This window comes from Patella vulgata, chromosome 4 (genome assembly GCF_932274485.2).
Source record: "Patella vulgata chromosome 4, xgPatVulg1.2, whole genome shotgun sequence".
NCBI lineage: Eukaryota > Metazoa > Mollusca > Gastropoda > Patellidae > Patella > Patella vulgata.
Genome location: NC_065882.2, coordinates 70,006,952 through 70,030,548, shown reverse-complemented (window position 1 = coordinate 70,030,548; position 23,597 = coordinate 70,006,952). Strand labels below are relative to the sequence as shown.

The 23,597-nt window shown below is 30.9% G+C and overlaps 1 protein-coding gene across 5 annotated transcripts in view; it reads left to right on the top strand.

Annotated features, from left to right (window-relative positions):
- LOC126817331 (golgin subfamily A member 6-like protein 22) overlaps window positions 1-23,597 on the top strand; it is a 108,088-nt gene that overhangs the window by 20,270 nt on the left and 64,221 nt on the right. For 2 of the 5 annotated variants that reach the window (XM_050544199.2, XM_050544195.2), the window contains exons 4-9: window positions 6,493-6,620; window positions 7,438-7,521; window positions 8,199-8,213; window positions 16,308-16,598; window positions 17,000-17,115; window positions 19,197-19,242. In XM_050544199.2, coding sequence (XP_050400156.1) covers window positions 6,493-6,620; window positions 7,438-7,521; window positions 8,199-8,213; window positions 16,308-16,598; window positions 17,000-17,115; window positions 19,197-19,242 — 680 coding nt within the window. The remainder of the gene's footprint in view (window positions 1-6,492; window positions 6,621-7,437; window positions 7,522-8,198; window positions 8,214-16,307; window positions 16,599-16,999; window positions 17,116-19,196; window positions 19,243-23,597) is intronic. The other 3 variants (XM_050544196.2, XM_050544197.2, XM_050544200.2) reach the window with 3 other exon arrangements.

Genomic DNA, 23,597 nt, shown 5'->3' with positions numbered 1-23,597 from the left:
CAACATCATTTAGATTTTTATTATGAAAAAAATAATAAAGAATTGGAATTGTAATTATTTAAGTAAACTTCGGGTGATTTAGAAAGCAAATTTAATACATCCGTACATACCAGTAAGCAAAATCAACCCAAGTGTGTGTTACCTAGCATTTTCTTTTTTTGCCCAGATGTAACATTTTGTTTTTTCAATTCAGGCCTTCTCTGCCAAGGATGTGGTAAGGATGCAGATAACATTTGTCACAGAGATTGAAAATTATACATTAATTTAAACTGCTGAGATCTCCATCACAATGATTTTTTTCTTAATTTGAAAATGTTCCTAAGGGTATGACCCTGAACCTCATTTTGGTTCACTAAGCTGCACCCCCTCTCCCAATATGAATTTCATTCTGCCTGTAACACTTGTATTATGTTTACAGCATGTCTTTAGACCTACAAAATGTCAAAATTTCCTGAAAAATATATAAAAATAATTGTATTTATGGGTTTAATTAAATCAGTTTCACTTTATCATGTTTTATTTGGCTTGAAAGTTTAAAGTTCATTTACAAATAAATCAGTTTTCAAACTGTTCTAATGATCGAGTATTGAAAATAAAATGAATTTTTAACAAACTAGAAAAGTTATTTGCGTAATCCATCAAATTTCAAAAGCAGAGATAAAAAAAATAACAAGATTTAACTATTTATAAAGCTAGCAATAACATGGAACTTGTATTTTAATGATCTTCAGCGCAGGAGAATATTGCGTTTGTTATTATTAATGGTTAAGTCTGTGTTGACGGAAAGAACCTTGTATAAATATATCTGACAAGAACATAAAAGTCTACATTATATAAATGTCTTTGGAAACCTGAGTTTTGGTAATCTGTGTGAATGTCTGAAGTGGGGAAACTGTAATAATTATATAGAATTGAGCATTTAGAATTACCCAGCATTCAATAAATCAATGTGATGTATAGAGGACTATTACACATCACACACAAAATGCATATTTAGTCAAATTGCCTCATCTCAACTAACACTGTCAATAGAAGCGTTCTTATCTGATATTCTGTCTGGTGTATTTTCCGCCTAGCTACAAGCAACAGACAACAAGACAAAACGACATTAGTATTCATTGGAAGTTAGCAATGTAAGTCAGACATCGAGATTGATAAGTTTTAACTAATCATCTATCTCTTCGTCTTGGAAACCATTTATAATAAAAAAAGGATGGACATTGGAAATGATTGTCATTTACCAAATCCTTTCCTGATCTATTTTTGTCTGTATCTTGATCTGACGGATGATTATGGAGGACATATTTGACAAATACTCGAATTTATCTCCATTACAATTAGTGCTAACTCTCCCTTTCTCTGCTCCATCCTTTTCTGATTGGATAAAAAGTTTCAATCCATGGTGGAAAATATAATTTTTTTTTAGTATTCAATCAATGGCCATGGATTTTTCTATTCACGCTTTGGTTTATTAATAGTTATCAATAGAGCGTACAAGTAGTATTACTGTCAGAGTGTGGTATTAAGACTTCTTTGAAGTCAGAAGTGTTGGTGAGGATCAGGAATCACTTTTTATTCTATTAACTCCGATAAAAGTACAGTTGTGTTTGGAACAAATCGTTTGTAATATTAAATTTTATTCTATTAACTCCGATAAAAGTACAGTTGTGTTTGGAACAAATCGTTTGTAATATTAAATTTTATTCTATTAACTTCGATAAAAGTACAATTGTGTTTCTGCATTGTTTGGAACAAATCGTTTGTAATATTAAATTTGTTTCAACTTCAAGAAATAAATTATATGTTTTTTTATAAATCAGACTGAAGTTTCACATTGCTATTTGAGTATTTCTGAATTGTTTATCTGCTTCATGGGACTAAAACCAAAAGGATGTTTAATGCTTTTGTTTCTTACGTGGAATCGGATATTTGTGTGTTGTGTCAGTACAGGTCTATGAGTTAAATATATACGTGCGTGAGACTGTGTAATCGCTCTGTTAATTATGTCTCAGCATCGATAGTGCTCAGTAGCCCAGGAAATCTGAGCGAATGTGTTAATTAATTTTTTCTATACTCTATTTGTTTTGTAATATCATTATCAAATCTGCCAATAAAGGACATGTACAGCTGGGAAAATTTACATATTTGATATCGTGTGACAATAAACAAACTCTTGTAGCCAATGATTATTGGAGAAACTCTTGGAAGAGAAACAACAGAGATAGGTTACAAACAATTTATATTTTCTCAGATCGATAGAGTTGAGATGGTAATTAGTAGAGAATTGATTATTTAATCAGCAGGAATCTTCTAACGATAACTTATCTCAACGGTGATACAGGATATAAAAAACAGACGTCATTCATTAAGCATGTTTCCTTATAGAGAATATCATTCTCATGGTGAGGTTATACATAACCTTATAGATCTATTTACCATGTATGTACAAATCAGATATTATAAAGAACATAAAGATGATCCACTTCCTCCATCTGTTAATTCTAATTCCAGGTAAGATTAAATTGAAACATTGATATATTAATGATGGTATGTTACCTGTTAGGATAGATCAAGATATGATTAATAGATTGTGTTTGATCCGGTTAAAATCTCTAAATAATAATAATATTGTAATAAGTAGAATACTGTACATACATGTACCTGGTTTCAATATAATTGTACTATAGCTCATCCCACTCACCCTTAATAATGGTTGTTATTTCCAATATTATAACAATATTATAGATAAAATATAACTACATGTATATAATGGCTGTTATTTCCAATTTTATGACAATATTAGAAATGTCTATACATATATGTTTAAACAAAATTGTTATGCTCGTCTAATGCAAGATTGTATTTTTTCACGTGACAGATGTTTTCCAATTTTTTTAAAAGTATGATTTAAAGTGATGTGAATATGTACTAAGAAATGACAAATGCATTTTTTTACAACACAGGTGGTTCAACAATTGTTTAATTCCATTTAGTATTGTCAGAGATATGCTAAATTCAAAACTTTTCAAAATTTGGAATTCTCTTCAGAAGATATAAATGGGATATGGTGAAAACATGCCAACAACACATATTTAGATATTGGATAATCAACTTGAGTACATCTTAGCATGGATTAAGCCATGAAAAATTAAATCCAGGGAATTTGCAAATGCTAATGAAAATCAGCATCTTTATTAAAGGAACCAAATCTCTATTCTTTGGCACCTATAATTTCTTTTCTTTTTTTTCATAAACAATATTTTATTCAGGATGTTTATAGTCGCTTCATTACAAATGCCAATTTAAATTTTTATTTTGTCTTAAGTATTGGATATCAGAAGTCCCCCTTCTCACAGTAAGATACCAACATCAATGTTGATTTAAATTTACCAATAAGTCGTGTTTGCAATGTCAAAGACTGGATGATATTGAGTTAAAGACTTGTCTCCTTTAAGTCTAATGTTATTTTACTGTTATTCTGTCAATTCCATCTAAAAAGAGACCGAAATTGGGAAATCAAAATATGACTATATAAAAATTCTAATAAACCAAAACGTGACGCTCTTAAAAAAAATTTGAAAGAATAATCCCAGCGTATATTTCTCTTAGTTGTTGTTGATCTAAATGTTATTACTTAAATTGAATAGAAAATATCATGACCATAGGCGAATACAAGTCTTTGACAATGTAATCACTTTAGAAATTGTCATTGTTATTTATTTGAGGTTAGAAATTGTCATTTATTTAAGTGTAGAAATTGTCATTGGTGTTCAGAATTTGTCATTGGAGTTTAGAAATTGTCATTGGTGTTTGGAAATTGTCATTAGAGTTAAGAAATTGTCATTTATTGGAGATTAGAAATTATCATTTTTTTTGATTTTAAAAATTGTCATTGTTGAGTTTCGAAATTGTCATTGGAGTTTAGAATTTGTCATTGGTGTTTAGAAATTGTCATTTATTGGAGTTTAGAAATTGTTTTTTTCGTTTGAAGTAAGTTCAACTTTTATTATAGCCCATTTCTGGTTGTGCTAACACACTACACAGATGTCAAAACTGAAATTAAATAGACAGAAGTTCAAATTTAGATTAAAATGTAATAAAGCCATTACGGTTTCAAACTTGTGTACTGTCCATTGTGATGCAAAATCCCTTCATGATGTTGCCACATGTAGATACAATCTTGGTACTTTGAACACCGCATTTGGAGACACTTGCTTGCAAAAAAAAAATTGAATGGATGAAGACATTTTAAATCAAGAGTCAATGATTCAATAATAGATCTGGTACTCGTCAAGTAAACTTGTGATCTATATATGAGAATATCATGACCAAACATAAAATGAAAGTATAATACACTCTTTGTATGGACACTCTTATCTTTTTCAATCGCAGCTCATGGCCTAAAGTATTATCTGATTTTCATGAAACCATCATGTTTGAGGGCATTGATTTTTTTTTTAAAATTGTGATTGGATCCCTTTCTTAGAGCTATGGTGATTTTCTTCCGAGATGCCACATAATTACAGGTTCTTTGTGCAGGAATATCTGGTGTGTTATTACAGACTCACAAAAAGAGACTTAAGGATGGGTTGAAATGGGCCAATACATGTGGCTGAATATCATGAAGTGGTCTTTATGAGTACTTCAAGCAGTATTGCATGAAATTGGACGAAAATTGAATTATTGAAAAAACAGATGAAGTAACATTTTATGATGTTGAACGTCCGCGTAATCCACAGATTAAACAATTAAGTTCTTGTCAGTGAAATAATTAAAACAATTGTTCTAAATGGATTTATTCAGTTTATTAATTTTTTACGAGCAAACATTTTAATTTAGTGAAATATCGTTTCATGTACATATTCTCATAAAATATCTATCTGGTATATCAACATATTCTCATAAAATATCTACTTGGTACATCAACATATTCTCATAAAACATCTATCTGGTATATCAACATATACTCATTAAACATCTATCTGGTATATCAACATATTCTCATAAAATATCTACCTTGTACATCAACATATTCTCACAAAACAACTATCTGGTACATCAACATATTCTCATAAAACAACTATCTGGTACATCAACATATTCTCATAAAACATCTATCGGGTACATCAACATATTCTCATAAAACATCCATATATATCTGGTACATCAACATACTCTCATAAAACATCTGTCTGGTACATATTCTCACAAAACATCTATATATATCTGGTACATCAACATATTCTCATAAAACATCCATATATATCTGGTACATCAACATATTCTCATAAAACATCTATCTGGTACATATACTCATAAAACATCTATCTGGTACATATTCTCATAAAACCTAAGCGCAAGCGAATTATGTAAATAAAATTAAACCATATGTTTGTCCCGAAATGACCTAGTTTGTGTCGAGTGGACGTTAAACCTCATTTCTTTCTCTCTCTTTCTCATAAAACATCTATCTGGTACATATACTCATTAAACATCTATCTGGTACATCAACATATTCTCATAAAACATCTATCTGGTATATCAACATATTGTCATAAAACATCTATCTATATCTGGTACATCAACATATTCTCACAAAACATCTTTTTGGTACATATTCTCAACAAACATATGTATACATAAACAATGATAAAGGAAAAATAAAAATGGATCATTAAATTTAAATTTGCAGCGATGATGGAAAATTAACATGTTATTTAATATGAAGATCTATCTGTGAAAGATTTTTATTTGATCGAAGAGATAAAGATTTGACAACTGTGAAATCTACTGATGAATCAAACATTAATATTCTACTTATTTCTGTCTGATTAAAACTGATGACAGCGATATTTGCATTTTCTTTTTAAACTTCAATCAAAGAATATTCATACTTGGTTTGGTATGAGAATCAGAATCTCAGAACTTGTTTGCAATATGAATTAAAATATCATATTTTATTTAGTCTGGCTTTAGTTTTCCGCTGGTCGTCATTTATTAACATGAGAAAAAGAGTAAGATCCCACTTGTAGTTTGATTTGGTCAGATACTTCAGTATGTTACTGTTATTATTGGCCAAAATTCGTCTTGGATTTAGTTTAGAGTCTGTATTTAACCACAATCTTAGTTTTACTAAAAAAAGGAAAAAATTAGCATTCAAATAGGTCTAGTTAATCAAGATATAGCAATTTTGAGTTGATATAATGTTTCCTGTTTCTATACCCGCATTTGTATTTGTTCGTAAAAATAATGTCTTAAATCTTTTCCATAAAAGGCATTCCATTTTATACCAGTTGTCTTTTAATTAAAATGTAATATAATATTGAAATAAAACTGTTTTTATATTTAATATCTTAATGGGCTATCTTGTTTGTCGTCTCTATTATACTTTTTGTTTGATGAACATGTGGAAAACATTCATTACTGGGTTAATTAATTTCCTTTTGCTTTTACAATATTTTAGTTAATTATCTCTTGCTGTTATATTTTCAGAGATAATAATAATGAAAAAAAGGGAGATAATGTACAGAAGATCCAACGTCAGGAAGAAATGCGTAGAGTAAGAGAAGAAATAGAGAGACAGCAGGAACAAGAATATGCTCAGAAAGAGCAACAACAAGGTAACTCCCTTTTTTGACAATTGCCACCTTCACGGTTGTTATTGTTATATGAAAATGTACTGTGACGTTTCAGATCTTATTGTAAAAAGGGAGTGATCGCTCACTGTCATTTAAATCTTACCTGATTTTAAAAATAGGAGAAGAGTCATAATGCATTCAATTGAGTATATACACTCTTTATATGTCACAGCACTTTTTAAACTTGACAAGTGTGAAGATAAATGTTTGTGATATGTTCCTGTTGTGTATCCACAACTTTTGTTTTTCAAATTTTTATCAACTTATTCCATGAATTTACTTTGACCATTAACCTGTTAAAGATAAAGAACCTAAAAACTATTCCTTATTTATTTTAAACCTATCAGCATAAAAGATATATATTGCTGCATTGGTGGAGGTCCTTATCTGTTAACCATTGATATGAGAATGAAACTACCTGGAAATTAATTTCTTTTTCTAACATTTTGATATCTTAGATATTCTCTGTGTGTGTGTGTAAGAATTTTATTTTATGAATTTAAAGTCTTTGTTTTTTTGAGTTGTGTTATAAATTTACTTCTCAATTTCACCGTTAGGACCGAACTATACACTTGAACATCAAACTAGCTATGTTTTAAAACTAGTTTTTGATCTTTTGAGCCTTTTTTGACCCTTAATTTTATTTTTCCCCATTGATAAAAAAATTACAAGAATAATGATATTTTCGTGATTTGATAAATGATCTCATTATCCTTAAAGGAATATATCTTTAAAGCATTTATTTAGTTATTTGATTAAAACCCTAACCCCTGTACTTTAATTTATTACTGGTAAATAGTTTATGAGATGGAAGATGAACAAGAAAAATTGATGAACAATCAATTTACAAGAAATGATGGAAAAGTTTACCAATCCCCTAAAGGTAATTCAACTGTCCAACATGAGTTTTAATATGAATGCCTTCAAAGTTGTTGTTTTTAGCCTCTCATGTACATGTTAACATATGGGCTTGGGTTGGTACTACAGTGATCTGATGATAATAAAGATACAGTATGATTTATTAATTTATCAGTATATTATGACTTGAAGTTGAACAAATATTATAAATTAATACAAGAGATACATGTAGTAGTCCATAAAACTTGACGTGAAACTGTTTACTGAAAACTTCCTGTTGTAGAAAATTTCTCCTTAATCAGTGACTAACATTAGTACAGAATTGGCAAGTTGTTTTCATTCGTGTTTTCACTAGAATATTTAATTTTACAATACTTATTATTACAAGTCTCATTCAGTACCGTGGCACAACAACAATCAAATCAAACCCCAAAAGGCATTGATTCAAGTGCTGTCATTACTGAAATTGTCATTGAAATGACCTCAGTTTCATGGATTGAATACGGCCACTTTGAGATGCTAAGGGCTAGATGTTCTATATTAAGTTCATTCAGAACGTGATAAGAAATATAATCATTCAGGAACATGTACAGAGATGAAAAAAAACAACATCTTTCCTTTTGGCATGACTGAATAATTCTTTTCTACTAATTATTGACTTTTTATATATGATTGAATTTGTATTGCATTTTATTTTAACAGTCATGCGTGCAATGGGTAATATATTTCTGTAATAAGTGATATTGTAAAACCATATTATAGAATAGATTGTATTCTATATTTCTTGTAGTTCCCGGCTAACCTTTGCGATATTCTCTCAAGTTGGATTCATATTGTAACATTAGATTTATAGACCCCTCGACTTCTAAGTTTTAGTGTTAGTAACTGTTGTCCATCAGAATCCTGTTTTTGACAAGAAATAATGTGTTAAATTCATAAATAATTTTATAATTGTTTATGTTTTTTTTTTTACTTTTCCTGTAAATTGTTAAATATTCTCATCCCAGTCATTTGTCATTTTGGTCTATAATCGAAACCATGTTCCTCATCACACATAGATACTCATTATTTATGAACAAAGCAAAGGCTTCTCACTACTAAATTTTTCCAGCTGGACATTTTAACATTTGTTGCAAATATGACATTCACATTTCAATTAATGATGCATTATGTAAGATTTAGATAAAGAGCTGGCCGTTTTTGCTATAATAGTTTAAAAACAGATAATGCACAATGAATATAATATTGAAAACTTTATTAAAATGACTTTATTCTAAGCGACATTGTCTGTGTTTAAAGTTGTTGCATATTGTTTATTATTGTAGCAATGGTACTTGACAATTGAGACTGATTTTAATTATCCATAATTAAATTGCGATCATGTTTCAATCCATTTAAATCTTGGCTATTCGATGTTCTAAAAAGTTGATTATAGGCTTGTCATGTGAATAAATGTTTAAATGATATTTTATATAACATTTGAAACCAAAATAAAAACCTGCAATAGGCAGATTTAGTTCTTACATAAGGCATCGTTAATTTCAAAATCTGTTATAAAAATATGAATGAATTAAAAACAATCCAACTCATTGTTTCCAAAATAAAAACAACTGATTGAAATGCATTGTCCTCATTTTCAATTAATTTAATATAGTACATGAAATTAGCTTAAATATGACATTTCTGGGAAGGACAAAAACGTATTGATTGATTTCTCAACAAGACAATTTTTGATCCAAGTAAGACATTTGACAGGTAAAATAATGTACTGAGAGCCCTTTAAGGGGGAAGGGCTACCCAAAAAAATTTGTTCTGAAATGTTAAAGCTATTGAATTGAAAATGGTACAAGAAGTTAGGAAATGTAATAAAGAAGGGAAAAGTAACTTTAAAAAATGTTGTTGCCAGGGTAACTCATTTTTTGGGGGAAAATTATGAAAAGCGTAGGTACACTATATCTTTGTAACTAATTAAGATATCGTCACCAAATTTGCAGGATATATAAACAAATATCTAACCGTGGATCAGACAGAAAGCAATTTTAATTATCATTAATATTTGAAAAGTTATCAAAATATTTCTCAAAAGACAAAATATTGTGATGAGGCAAATGTTTTAAACACCATTTTCAAAGAAACTATGAAAATTATAGAGAAAAACTCTTGTCTGATTTTAGGGTTATCATTAAAGAATAAGCAGTCTGAAAATGAGACATTTTTCAAAAAAAATGTGTTCCTCTAGCAACAATTTTTAAAAAAAAAATTTTTAATGTTAGTTTTGTCTTGTTTATTACATTTCCTAGCGGCAATACTATATACTGGAAAACACTGGAAAACAACCGGAATACACCATTTTATACTGAATACCAGAAAATCCGGAAAACACACTAAATACCGGAAAATACCTTAAATAGGTAACCCGGAGACTGGCACCCTAAATAAGTAACCGGGAGCCTGGTCCTCTGTGTGCCTGAGTTAGGGTTAGGGTTAGTTTCCGGTTTATAGTATAGCCCTTCTCTGGGTTACCTATTTAGGGTGGTTTCCGGTATTTAGTGTGTTTTCCGGTATTTAGTGTTTTTCTGGTGTTTTCCAGTATTCAGTATAACATGGTGTTTTACGGTAGTTTGCCAATATTTTCCGGTTGTTTTCCGGTGTTTTTCAGTGTTTTCCGGTATATAGTATAGCCCATTTCTTAACTACTTGTGTCATTTTCAATTCATAACTTTAAAATTTCAGAACACATTTTTCGGGTAGCCTCACCCCTTAATCAACAATACCCAATACTGACGACATGTTCATTTCATACATCATACATTTATAGTCACTTCATCTAATTATTTGTTGTAACAGTTCTTGAGTAGACAAAGGACCAAGTATGTGGGTTATATTGCCGTTAATAAACAGGAAAAAATAATTAAATGATGATAACTTTAATGGAAAAATAGATTGAATGTCATGAAACAAGAAAAACAGTTGCCACTAGAGGCCAGTTTACATTTTAAAAAAACCTTGTTAATAACACATTAAGGAAAAGTTAATCAATAACAAGTTTAACGGTTTTGTGAACAATAAATTATAATCACACATTCTGCCAATGGGAAGAAATGGAAAGATAAACCTTGTTTTTCTCACCATCCCTTATTTCACTTCAAACTCTTCACGTTCTTATTTTACATGTAGTTAGTCATTATTGCATGATTATTGCATAGCTTCTCTGAAAAAAAAGTTAATATTTTGCTAAAAAATGAAACCATTTTTTGTTACAAGCATGGTAATTTCTACTGCATTAAAAGCTTTGAGTGACATTTAAAAAGTAGATATATTTTTTTGGGTTGCTTTGAACTTTGAAGTGTGTTTGATAAATTTTAAATCGATAAATTAAATCTCCAATATTGCAATATGGGTCAGTGTTCTGTATGCTTAGCACAGCATGAAGATATTTTCATGAAAGTTTTTTTTTTCGTCACTGCTTTGATTATTATTGATATAATGCTTTCTAAAGGCTACCCAAATCCAATCAGTTCCTTTGCTAAATCAAAAAATAGTTTGGATTTATTCTGCTTCATTATGTGTCCCACATGAATACATTTAATATCAGTTCTTTTATTATTACCAAGCATGCACATTGAAAACTCGCAACTAATTCACTCCTATGCATTTGCCATTTACACTGTGTATGTAAGAAGATTCTTTCACAAAAAAAACACCCCCCCCCCTCCAAAAAAAAAAACGGAACAGTGCAAGACACTTTGCCATCTTTCTACAAATTTAACTTCTAAGTTCTAAACAAAAGACATCTAAAACCTATTTTGTGGAATAGATTTTGATTTTTAATCTGCCTGGATTTAAAACTAAAGATAAAAGAAAAGTAATGATCTGGAATATATATGTAGAGTAATATTATTAAAGAATTGGTGTTGGATATCAATTTATCTTGATTACGATTTCTTTTTCTGTCAGTGAGAGGTGCCATAAGAAATAATTATGGTATTGTTTTTTCCAAAAAATCAATAAAAACTACAATAAATAATTCCTTTGGTGGGGGAAAATTCAAGCAGACTTATCGATCAGTTAGTTTTTCAATTTGCAATTCTTTTTTTTTCTCACTTCGTAAAAAGTATTATGTAATAAAAATTGTATAGATCTCATCTTTGGTGTTGCTGTTGCATAAAATATTTTATAAAAGGGTTAGTATTTTTTACAAATGCTTTAAAAATTACCAAAGGCACCTTGTGATGCTGTTCATTGTGGATCTTTTCTTTATACTTTTTTGCCATTCCTTAACTTGATTACTTTGCTTGTTTCCAAATATCCATGACTCTCAAGAATCAGTCGATATGCATTGCACATTTCTTTATAATAATCTGTGAATATTCCAGTAACTTTCTTGCCAATTTATGGTGTTCTAAAATAAGGGCCAATATAGCTGTTTGGTTAGATATTGAAGAGGGATATTAAAATGAGTTGCATGAAATTTGTTGTTTCACAGCAGCATGCTATTATTTTAACCAGGAATTTCAGTTTTTGGTCAGATTTTATGGGTGGATGGATGATACCACCAATAAGTTAAAATCTTATAAAAACCTGGGGCCTGTTTCACAAAATTTTAACTAAAGTAAAATCCAAATTTTAGTAATTTGATTGGATAATATTAGATTGATTTTAGTGCTTAGCCAATCAAAATTGAAGTATCTACTAAAATTGGATTTTATCTTTAGTTAAAATTTCGAGAAACTGGGCCCTGGTCAATTGGATATGTTCTTAGTGGTGATACTTGTTAAGAGAAAATTATTTTAAGTTATAGGAAAAGTGAATTGAGAGGGTTTTACTAAAAGTTTAGGAATGTCTGCTCGAGTGACGTCAAAGGTTGCATATAGAGATTGTCTGATTTTTCAGGCTAGTGAGCACTTGATGTATATGTTGATAAACTAGATGGTGAGCACCCATTGCTACATGTAGGTACTGCGTCGGCCAAGTCGCGTGTCACAAACATGACCTCTTTTGATATATTTTTTTATAGCTGGGGTATTCCCTTGCAAATACAATGTTTTGAGAGGGATTTTAAGCAAAATTTTGATGGATTAATTAGTTTGAGTAGGTTTTTAGTCCAAATATATCATCAAATCACCCAGTTTGTACGTGGGAATATATCTTTAATTACTAATCTTGATCAGTACATGAGTATATTGCAATGGAAAACAAGAAATCTAACTATTGAATGGTACCATTTAGCAGCCGCCATGGGTAGCAAGTACATGTTGCTCTTTTCATGCCATAGCTGGCAATACAAATCAGTTTTATTTAGGTCACCCAGAAGGAGTGGTTGACTGCTACTACAAGCGCAACAAGGCTGTATCTCATTTCTATTTTAGAAGCTATGTATTATCTCATTGCTTATCGCTTTCATCACTTATGACCTTTTCTTTGATTCAACTTTGATATAACTTATTTATTTAGTTGATTACGATTATGGAATTTCACAATAATTTTATGTCACATTTATCCTGCTATAAGGCTAATCACAATAATTTCATGTAGCAGAGTTTGCACTGACATCATATATCCAGGATTCTACTTGACATCTGCCATCTTATGAGTCAAACCTATGGTACTAGTTTCTAGACAAAAGTAAATAATCTGTTAGATGTGAACCGCTCAAACAAGAAGTGCCATCAGGTTTTCTATAAACTGCCTTATGTCTTACAATTGCTTCTAAGCTTATCTCTTACCAGAGCAATGATTTGGAGATACAGTACATCTCTTGAGGCGTTGTCTTTTCAAATAATTAACAAATTACCTCCTTATAAAATCAGAGGGTCCATAATCAGAGTAATCAGGTCTGTCAGATCAAAAAAATAATGTTTTGATTCCCTTTTACAAAATATATATGAAAAGACATCAAATGATCAAAGGTAGATAATCGGCCATTGATTGACCTTTTTCTGTTTATGTGACTAAAATAAATCTCAATCATCTGCTATCATTTGTTTTACATTTGCTATTTATATAGTATTGATCAAGTTTTTAATATTCTCTATAACAAAGTCAATTGTTGATTTTAATAACGACTTATTTCTTTTAAGTTTAAAATAGCTAAGTTGAAACATTTAACTTAATCAAAAAGAGGACATAATATATAAGGTTGTTGACATCTATGTTAACCTTATTCTGAAGCATGAAAAACTGTGACTTAATATAATCTTCATTTACAGTATGCTTATCACTGACGGCCACAATTATTCCCAATTTTGCATGAAAATTATTTTATATCTTGATTAATAATAAAATAGGACAATTTCTTCTATGATGTCTATTGATAGTATTGCAAGATTAAGGTTGCAAAAGTCGATTGATATGAGATAAAAGCTGTTAGATTGTGTTAATTTTCAGTTGTAACCAACACCATATGGCGTTATCTAATATTTTTTCTATATTCTGTTTACATGCAATGCAATAAGCTTATTTATTCCCTGCTGCTTTATATTAGTTTGTATGTTATTGTGTTTGTAATGTTGGTGTATACCTCATGGGAAAAATGGGAAATCAAAAAATTATTTTACAAAAATTAAAAACACAGCTAGTTCATTTCACACCAGACCAGAGAATTGTTTGCGTTGCATTAATTAAAGAGCAAAATAACTAATTATACCTGGTAATATGCATGATTTGAATGCACAATCTATTAAAACATTCACTATAAAAGACGCAAGGACAATGTAACACTAATCTGTATTTAACAGTAGCCATGATTTAGAAGCATAATATCATTTACACACACACCATGTTCATTGCTCTGATATCTGTTTTTTGAGATAAGGAAATCGAATGATAGAAGTGTACGAATATATGCCATATAAGCCGGTATTCAATGTTGAGGAAATAAATCGGGCAATTTTGAAAAATTTGACAGACAATATTATGCTGTTGTGTTCAGCATATAAATGCAAGAATTATTGGATCAAAAAATAATTGTGGCCCATCTTCTATCCACTTCTACATGTATATTTCGTATATTACCGATTACATAGAAACGTTTAAATATTAAAAACTACTGCCCTGATAAACTGACATTGGGATCTTAAGATATGTACAAGATGACAAAGTGCCATGCTCTGTAATCTTATTTCGTATAATGGATAAGACAATAACACATGCCATTTTCAAATTGATATTTAATACCAGTACAATTTAAACAAAAAATCTGATACACAATATAATGTACCACAAAAATATATCGATGTATGCTGAACTTTATACATATTTATATGTAATATAGACATGTATGGTACATGTAGTGTGTCACACACCATTTAAAGATATTAAGATATTAATACATTACCGGTACATTACATTGATCAATTACATGTACGGGTAATTGACCAAGAAAGCTGAATAATATAATTTGTAACTATTGTCACAAATGATTTATCAGACATAAAATTTGTGTGAGAACAGGGCCTTTTAGGGCAGCTTAAGTTGGGTACAGACGAGCATATTTTTCGCTGATCGCGCCGATTTTTAAAATTGCTCAAAAAAATTGCCCGTGTGCCCCTTCTTGGTGACGACGATTCTGCTCGGCGAACCTTCGACCTGATAAATCGCTCATATCTAGCATGTTAGAAATTTTCGGCTGAATATTTTTCGTCGGTGATCCAATTCGTGAACCATTTTTATTAGCCAATCGGAGACATGATTGATATCACATGATCTCAAAATATCTGCCTCCACGGCCGAAGCGTTGAATCTAACTCCTGTACCACTAGTTGCGATTTGTCCAACGAGCCCCTCTAGGTATTCTGCGTTTTGTTTTTATCAAATAAATAGCAAACTACAACAGCAATCTTACGATTTCAGCTATTCGCCATTTAAAACAAGTCACATGATCGACGTAATTTACTCGCAGAATGGCATGCACTCTCGAGATGATCGCTACATGTGCCCATTTGTAATTGGCTGTAAAAAATCATTGGTGAATTTTAATCGGCGCGATCAGACGAAAAAATACGCTCGTCTGCCCTTAGCATTAGAGAGTTATCTCTGAAAAAGTATATATACCTTTGAAATGTTTATTAATTTTGTCCAGACAAAAACAGAATTCTTTAAAAGGAAAACTGTTCGTTTATATCCAAAATATATTAAGCTTTACATACATACATAGGAAAATATAAAAACGACTTTCAATTGTCTTTAGGGGCAAATCTAGTTTCTTATTCATTGTGCTTTGTAAGTGAAAAAGAAAGGTAGAATTATTGTAGTAGCAAACAGTGTTGTTCAGTGAATTTATATTGTATTTCTTTTTTAATTTCTAGCTATATAGAAAGAATTAAATTTTAATTCTTTTCATAATTTAATAATTTTGGTGTAAGTTGTTGCAGATATTAGTAGATATTGATGTATCGATCTTATTAAACAGAAGAATATGTATTTTATTATGGTAATTTAACAGCTGTGAGTCAACTTGGAATAAATGTAGCAGTAATCTAGATTGGAAAGGTTTTGCTGACGTGAATTAGGAATCAAATAATTCTAGATAAACGATGATTTGGAATTTGATATATTTATATCCTTTTATTTTATCTTCTGGAATGAATGCATTAAATTTTCTTGAATATCTCGACTGTCTTTATTAATACATTTATTAATTAGATTTTCCTCCATTTACAAAACCTTTTCAATATATCTAGTTCTATTAAATAAAATTTTATTTGCATTTTGCTTAGTAAGCATTTTTGATCTATTAGAATTAATCGTGTAATTTTCCAATTTTTCTCCTGCATGTTGTGGATTTGTTTATGCATGATTTTTCGTTTGTAGGTTACGAGTCTGATGATGAACATGAAGAGCTTGAAGGAAAGCGCTACACACGGCGTATTAAAGGCAAAAAATATGCACCACTCGAGAAGGAAGATTCATTAGAAAATGGCGCTTATAGTAACAATATGGATTCTAGTCACAATTCCACAAGTAAAATAACTAATACAAATTCTCACTCAACTAGCTCTCAAAAGTTGAGGCACGATTCTGAATCTCACTGTTCTTCAGAAGAGTATTGCAGTGATCGAGAGCCCTTATCTCGTACCACTTATGTAACGGGGATGCCTACAGGTATATGTTTAAAATTTCAACATTTATAATTCAACACGATAACAAGGCTACATTAGATTTTATAATTGCGTAGTGTTGATTTTTTTTTTTTAAATTAAGATGTTGTGAAAAGTAGATTGATTTTTTTTGTATTGGTATTAGTAAATGTAGTTATAGGTGAAAATTTGCTTTTTTGCAGAAACTATTTGATGTTGCAGTGATACTAACAATTGTTCATACTTATTGTAACTTTTATGTAAATGTATCATTTGTAAGGATTTTGCAATAAATAAAACATTAAATCTCATATTGTTTAAAAATAATAAAAACGAATTCAATTATGATTTATTTCCAAGCACAGAGATATCATTATTAGAATTCCTTCTATTCTCGTATTAAGTTTAAAATTTTTTTCTCTGTAGGTGAATCCGATACAGATGAAGAAACGGACAGACTCCTACACAAACAGTACCAGCGACGTGACCAATATGTGGAAATTCCTGAACTTACAGAACCATCATCAAATAGGAAAGCTCAAGTAAGTCTGTCAAAATAACCAAAAGGACGGAAAAGAACATGAAGCTTGTTAATAGGCAGTAATCCTGTTTTTTGTAGAAAACAGATAATAAATATTAAATTGTTTTCTTAAAGTAAAAAGGGATTGTTTTTTAAGTCAGTCATTTGGAGCTTTTCGTAAACTTAATCGGATATAATTGTCTGGCTTCAGTATAAATCAATTGTTGTAAATATAGACAACGACCACACCGTAAATTGGAAGTTTTCAATGTCGGGCATGGGCTTAAAACATGGGCTTAAAACAATCCTGGGTTTTCAGGACTACTATTATGTGAAACCTTACAGCCATCTATACAGAAATCCTAATTCACAACAATTTAAAAATCTTTTAAAAGCAGAAGGAAAATACAACTATTATTTCTATCATTAGTGACAGCGAGATCGTTGAAGGTATATAAAATTCATGTTAGCCAAAAGTTGCCTCGCAGGACAGTACAGTTAACAAAATCACATGAAATGGCTGTTGCATGGGTTCCACGTCGGCCGTATATGCCGGTCGAGACCTACGGCTATGGAAAATGACCGTCCTTAGATGTGACCTAACGGTCATTTTGCCCGCCGGAAAGAGAGTCTTTTTTTAAAAAAAAAAATTTCAAACATGACCATGATCAACCTTCACTGTGTACTTTACAAGAATGCACGTCGTCTAGAAGCCAATCTTGTGATTGGTGTTATAGAGTTGTATATATGTAGTCAACAGATTATACTGAGTGTTGTGTTGATAATTAATGATGCGTGTCTGGTAGTAGAGCAATAAATGTTAATTGATAAGTGGGAATCTAATCAACGGCGTGAAGCGGCCCATTGTTAATCATTCACGTATTGTCCACGTGTCATAAGAATTTTCAACAACAAAGCCGCTATTACGGTCAGGCACAATGTAAACGAGGTTATTATGATCTTCGAAAAAGGGCAATTGATATGAAGTAATGCTCTTCAAATCCAACCAACTGTCATATCAAATAAAAACAGCATAGAAATTACGTAAATCCTCAACAACGTACGTGTTGGAAGAAAAATGCATTTAAAAATAAAATGTTTATAGCGGTATTACGGCCTTGTGGTAATTGTTGAAATAAAATCTAGAGATTACCGGTAGTTAACTTGCTTACTGAACAATAACAAAAAATACGTATTCCAGTTCTATTGTGCAGCAATATTGATAATTCCACGTGTAGAAGAAATGTCGTGTATATACGGTTACTCTTATACACGACCATATTCTAGGGGGCGCTAGTGTCGCTAGCCGTGAAGTTAGTTATCCGTTAGTAATTTAGTTATACATTATTAGGATTTACGTCACAATTCTGCGGCCCGTAATTCCGTAAGAGATGGTCTAAAACCAAAAAAATGTGAGATATATGCCATGGATAATTATATATTTATCTTCATTTCAAAGTTATTGTATTACAACTCAAAATTATCCGGTCAGTGTGTTTTCTATAGAGCACGTGTTAATTACGTGTGAGCTACTGAAATGGTTTTTCTCCGGCCAATTCAACTATTTCGTTATTTAAGTAGCCAAAACGGAATATTTAATTATTAAATAATTATCATGGGCCTTACTAATAGTTCATTTTTAAGTAAAATATATTTTTTTGTGCACCCCATGGTGACAAAGTAGTATAGACACGTGAATTCATAATACCCTACCATGAATAAAAATCATGAAATATAAATTTACTTTGAAAAGTTTTCGTGCGTTATCAAAAATGACCGGCAGTGAAAATTTTGAAGTGGAAGCCCTGGGCTGTTGGTATCTTTAAATATGTTTATGAGATTCTCTAAACTTATATTTAATGTGGTCTAGAACTGAGTGGTCTAGAACATGCAGTTTAAATCATAAGGTCTGTGATGGAGTCAAGTGGCATTGGCTTGATCCCAAGCCTACCCATTTCTCTAGGTCCTGTGGTTTCCTCCCACTGCTTAAGACCTCTACGCACAAGAGAATTATGAAAATAAAAATTGTTCCATATTCTGTTGAGTGGACTTCTATTTCTCTCTCAATATATTTAATTAACATTTTCTTGGTTTTTTTTTCAGGCTGAGCTTCGTCGATCAAGAGCCAAAGAAGGTGAGCCTGAATCATGTAAGCTAACAAATTTATACTAATATAATCTTGGTGTTGTAGATCTAGTAATATTTATGTATCTACTAGGTGAGTAAAACAAGTATACGCTATCCAGGGGGTCTGTATCCCATCTCCTGTGTTATCTCCTCTTAGTGGCAGAAACAACCCATCTGCTTATCATGCAAATACAGATAACATTTAAAACCGCTGTAACAAATTTTTACTAACAATAGAACTTTCTGATAATAAAGTTAAAATTCTGAATGAATTTCTGTTATGCTCTTGATTATAACCAAATATTATGCACAGGTCTAGGGTAGCATTTAAAGAAAGGGATATGTTTATATGTGTGTTTATTTCATCAAATCTTGGATATGGTCCTTTTTTTACTCAACTTGAGATAACTCTCTTGTGCTGTTTATTTGTCACTATTCTACGTCTGTTATTTGATGGATTTTAGTTTTATTTTGAGTTATCTCCCTTTAGTCTTCAGATTTTCTTCATCTTGTGTACAGTTGTTTCTTTTCTTTAGTTTATGGTTTGTTTGTTTTTGTTTTCACTTCTTGCCTTTTATTTTGGCTGGATTAATTTGAAATTTTGAAGAAAGAAAATTAATTATATGAAAACCTTATTCCTGTATTCATAAAGTACAATAATATTTTCATGTACATCATGGAGAGCGCTAGATCGGAGATGGTCCTGCTGATATGACGTTATTTGTGGATTGTGCGTTAGGGTAAGGGTTAGGCTTTGCCCAGGGTTAGGGTTAGGGTTAGCGCTAGCCCTGTTTCATCTCGAGACTTTGACGAAATCTGCAGGTCCTAACCCTTACCCTAACCAAAACCCACAATCCACATTTGGCGTCATATGTGCTAAACTATGCATGACTGTTGCCGATCTAGCGTTTTCCGTACATCATTGCAGTAAATGTTGTTTTTATTATTATTCTCTTGAGTTCCATTAATTCTGCTTTTCAAAAACACAACTTACACAATTTCCATAAATAAATACATTTAATTGCATATGATTTTCTGGATCTAAATAATCTTTAGTTGGACTCTTTATATATTTGGCCCCTTTCTCTGTATTTATTGTTCATATTTCGGTGTTGCTCATGAATCAATTCTAGCTTCAGTTTATTTTTAGTTTTTTTCGATATTTATTGTCTTAAAATAAATGATATTTGCATGATATTGCATGGTGAATAAATGAGGATGTATTTTAAAAACTGTTTTTATATTCAATGTTTATAATGGGCTGTAAATGAATATGATTTGTTTATTAATCAGTTTAATTAGATGATCTAATTGTGATAATGTTTAATGTTTTTGTCTTCGTTTAAAAAAAATGTTTAAAGCTTAAGTTATTTTTGTCATGGTTGAAAACATGTGAATAATGGATATTGTTGTTTTCATTATGTCTTGTGCTTCAATTTATTTTTAGATGAAATATATATTATTTCAGTTAGTTCATTGTTTTTTTTTATATATTATATATTAATTAACATTAGAAAAATGATTGTTATGTCTTGTTTTTGAAATGAACACTCACGCTAAATTATTGTTACATTTTTCCCACCATGACCTGCATGGAATCTTCCTTTGCCCTTGACTACTAACAACATGTATGAATGGTAAGTCGGTTCAGTTTAGTCCTGAAAATTTTTTTAACTTGTAACCTTTGACCCCCTTTTGGGCTTTGTTGATTTTCCTCTTTATTTCCCTGAAGCGCACCTCTTGACTGATTGACAAGCTGTTGTAGAGCTTTTAGCTCCCCATACACTGATGAGATGCTAAATGTTTTTTTTATGTTTTTTATTCTGTGTGGTGGAGGTGTTTTATATCAGAATATAGTAAATTTGTATTATGGTTGGGTTATTGTTAAATGTTGCAGATATTTTATTTGAAAAATAGAGCTCAATGCATTCTTCATAACTTTGAAATAAACCTGGTGGTGGATGATAAATAGTAGCTTGACATGTAATATACACCCACACATTTCACTCATGTTTGTAGAGTAGAGACACTTTCAAATTTTAAAATCAACTTTCTGATTACTACATGGACTAAAAGAGTAGTTTATCTATTTCTCAACTGGGCAAAGACAGCTGTCTAGTCGTTCAGATGGTACGAAAAAGCGAGGTCCTGTGTACACATTGTCGTGCACATAAAAAATCCCTTGACAATTCGAATTCGATATTAGAGTAGGCCTTAGTGCCACGGTTGAGGCAAAATTTCCCCTCATACCACACTGTATTTGGCGTTATGCTCGTCTTCATTAGCCCAGTTCGGAGCAGAACAGTAGGACATTAAACCCCATTTCATTTCATTTCTCAACTGGGATTTGTGCTCTTGATGATCTTTACACAGTGTTAGTTTCCGTTTTCCTTGAATAAACCCTGATTCTACTTGTCCCTTTGTTCAAGCTGTAACTGACTTTAACATATTTTAGTCAACATGTACATCAGAACGATGTTCATATTTGGGGAGGGGGGCAGTCAGCATAGGAAGCCAAATTTCTGTCTAATCAACATGTCTACATATAATTAAATCAATGTCCATCTCAACTATTGTGTCATAGATAAAGATCCATTATCCCTTATTCCAGTTTAGTTATAATCATAATTGATTACTGTAGGGAACATTGCAGGGAGAAATTGTGTAGCACGAAATAAAAAAACATGCAGAAAATTACACTGTAACCCGGGTATCATTTAATCTTGTGTATTTAGCACTAATATCTTTCACATTCATTCAATATCAAATCTTTGTTTAAAGATTTGTAAAAATCATTTAAAATCACCTCAAATCATCTAATGTTTACTAGAGTCCAGTTTAAAGCTGACTAATTAATTTTGATAATGAGTGTCCAATTTACAACTTTTTAATTTCCTGACCACTGTTCAAAAATTAATCATTATACATCAATAATCAATTGGGTTGTTTATTTTTTAACAGTGATCGAGAAATTAAATACTTGTAAATTTGACACTCATTATCAAATTTTTAAACAAAGATTCAATATTAAACGAATGTGAAAGAAATCAGTGCTAAATACACAAGATTAAATGATACCTGGTTACAGTGTTATGTAATGACATAAACAATTCTAATCTATCAAATTACAAAACTTTATCTTGATAATAAATCTTAAATGATAGAATGCATCTATTTGTCCTAGTATGTTCCGACTAATAGATAGTGCCGGTAGTCTTTATTAGTCTATTTTATTCCTGAAGCTGAGGTAAATTTACCGGTAACCCATTATAATGTTGGTAGCTTTTTCTAGACATGTAATACAACTGTAAGTTTTACATTCTTCCAAATTGTTTTGTGGTAAGTACTGTAATCCAGACAATAATAGAAAGTAAGCAAATCTATAGATTAATACTCATCATGGCCAAGGTAGTGTATGCTCTTTCTAGAACATCCAATACCATTTTAACCCATTGAGCCCTGATCTCCCATTCCACCTTGCTGCCCTAACGTGATCTCTCAGAGCTGGGTAATTTGGTTAATTTCTGGTTTCCTGTCACTTCTTCTTCAGAGTAAACCCACTTTCTTTGTTAATATCACATGCTATCATTGTGATGAATGTAAGTATGGCTGTTCCTGAATTGTGACATCTATAGGTGTGTATAGTAGTGCTGGCATCATATTTCTTGATATGCGATTCACCATAGCCACTGTCACTCTTAAGTTCCACTGATATTAAAATACAAATATTTATACATCCAGTATGGGTTTTCTTGTTAAATTTTTGTGATCTCAATATATATCACGATTCATATTGTGACGCATATTGTGATACATATTGTATTCTAACTATAATCACAGTACCCAGCACTAGCGTATAGGATTTTAGAAAAAGTTTTGATTTAAGAATTGTCCAGATTTATGTTGGTTGCTGTTCAAACTCGTGAACAATAACATTATGGGGGATTTTAAGGGTTTATGGAAGAAGAAACCTTTACAGGTAGCCTTAATAAAACTTTGTTTTTCAGTCCTGATGTTCTAGGTTTTTTGTTTAAATGGCTAGATTGACCTCTAAAAGTACAGCCAAGAAATAATTAAATTATGTCAAATGTTAATCGTGCCAGACCTGTTGTGTACAGATTTGCAATTGTGATTTTGTGTATTGAATGTTGCATGTACTTTGGATTGATTGCTTAATTTAATTTTATTCTTTTTTTATCTTGATGATATTATTTATGTTTGCTTCTTGATATTTGATCAAGATAGAAAAATTTAAATCAAAAAAGTAGGCCTACATTGAAATTTTCCTTTTCTGTTATAAATACAGCATTAGTTCACAATTTGAAATAAAGAAATTTACTATTTGTATCATGAATTGAAACCAGTTAAAATGTTTAA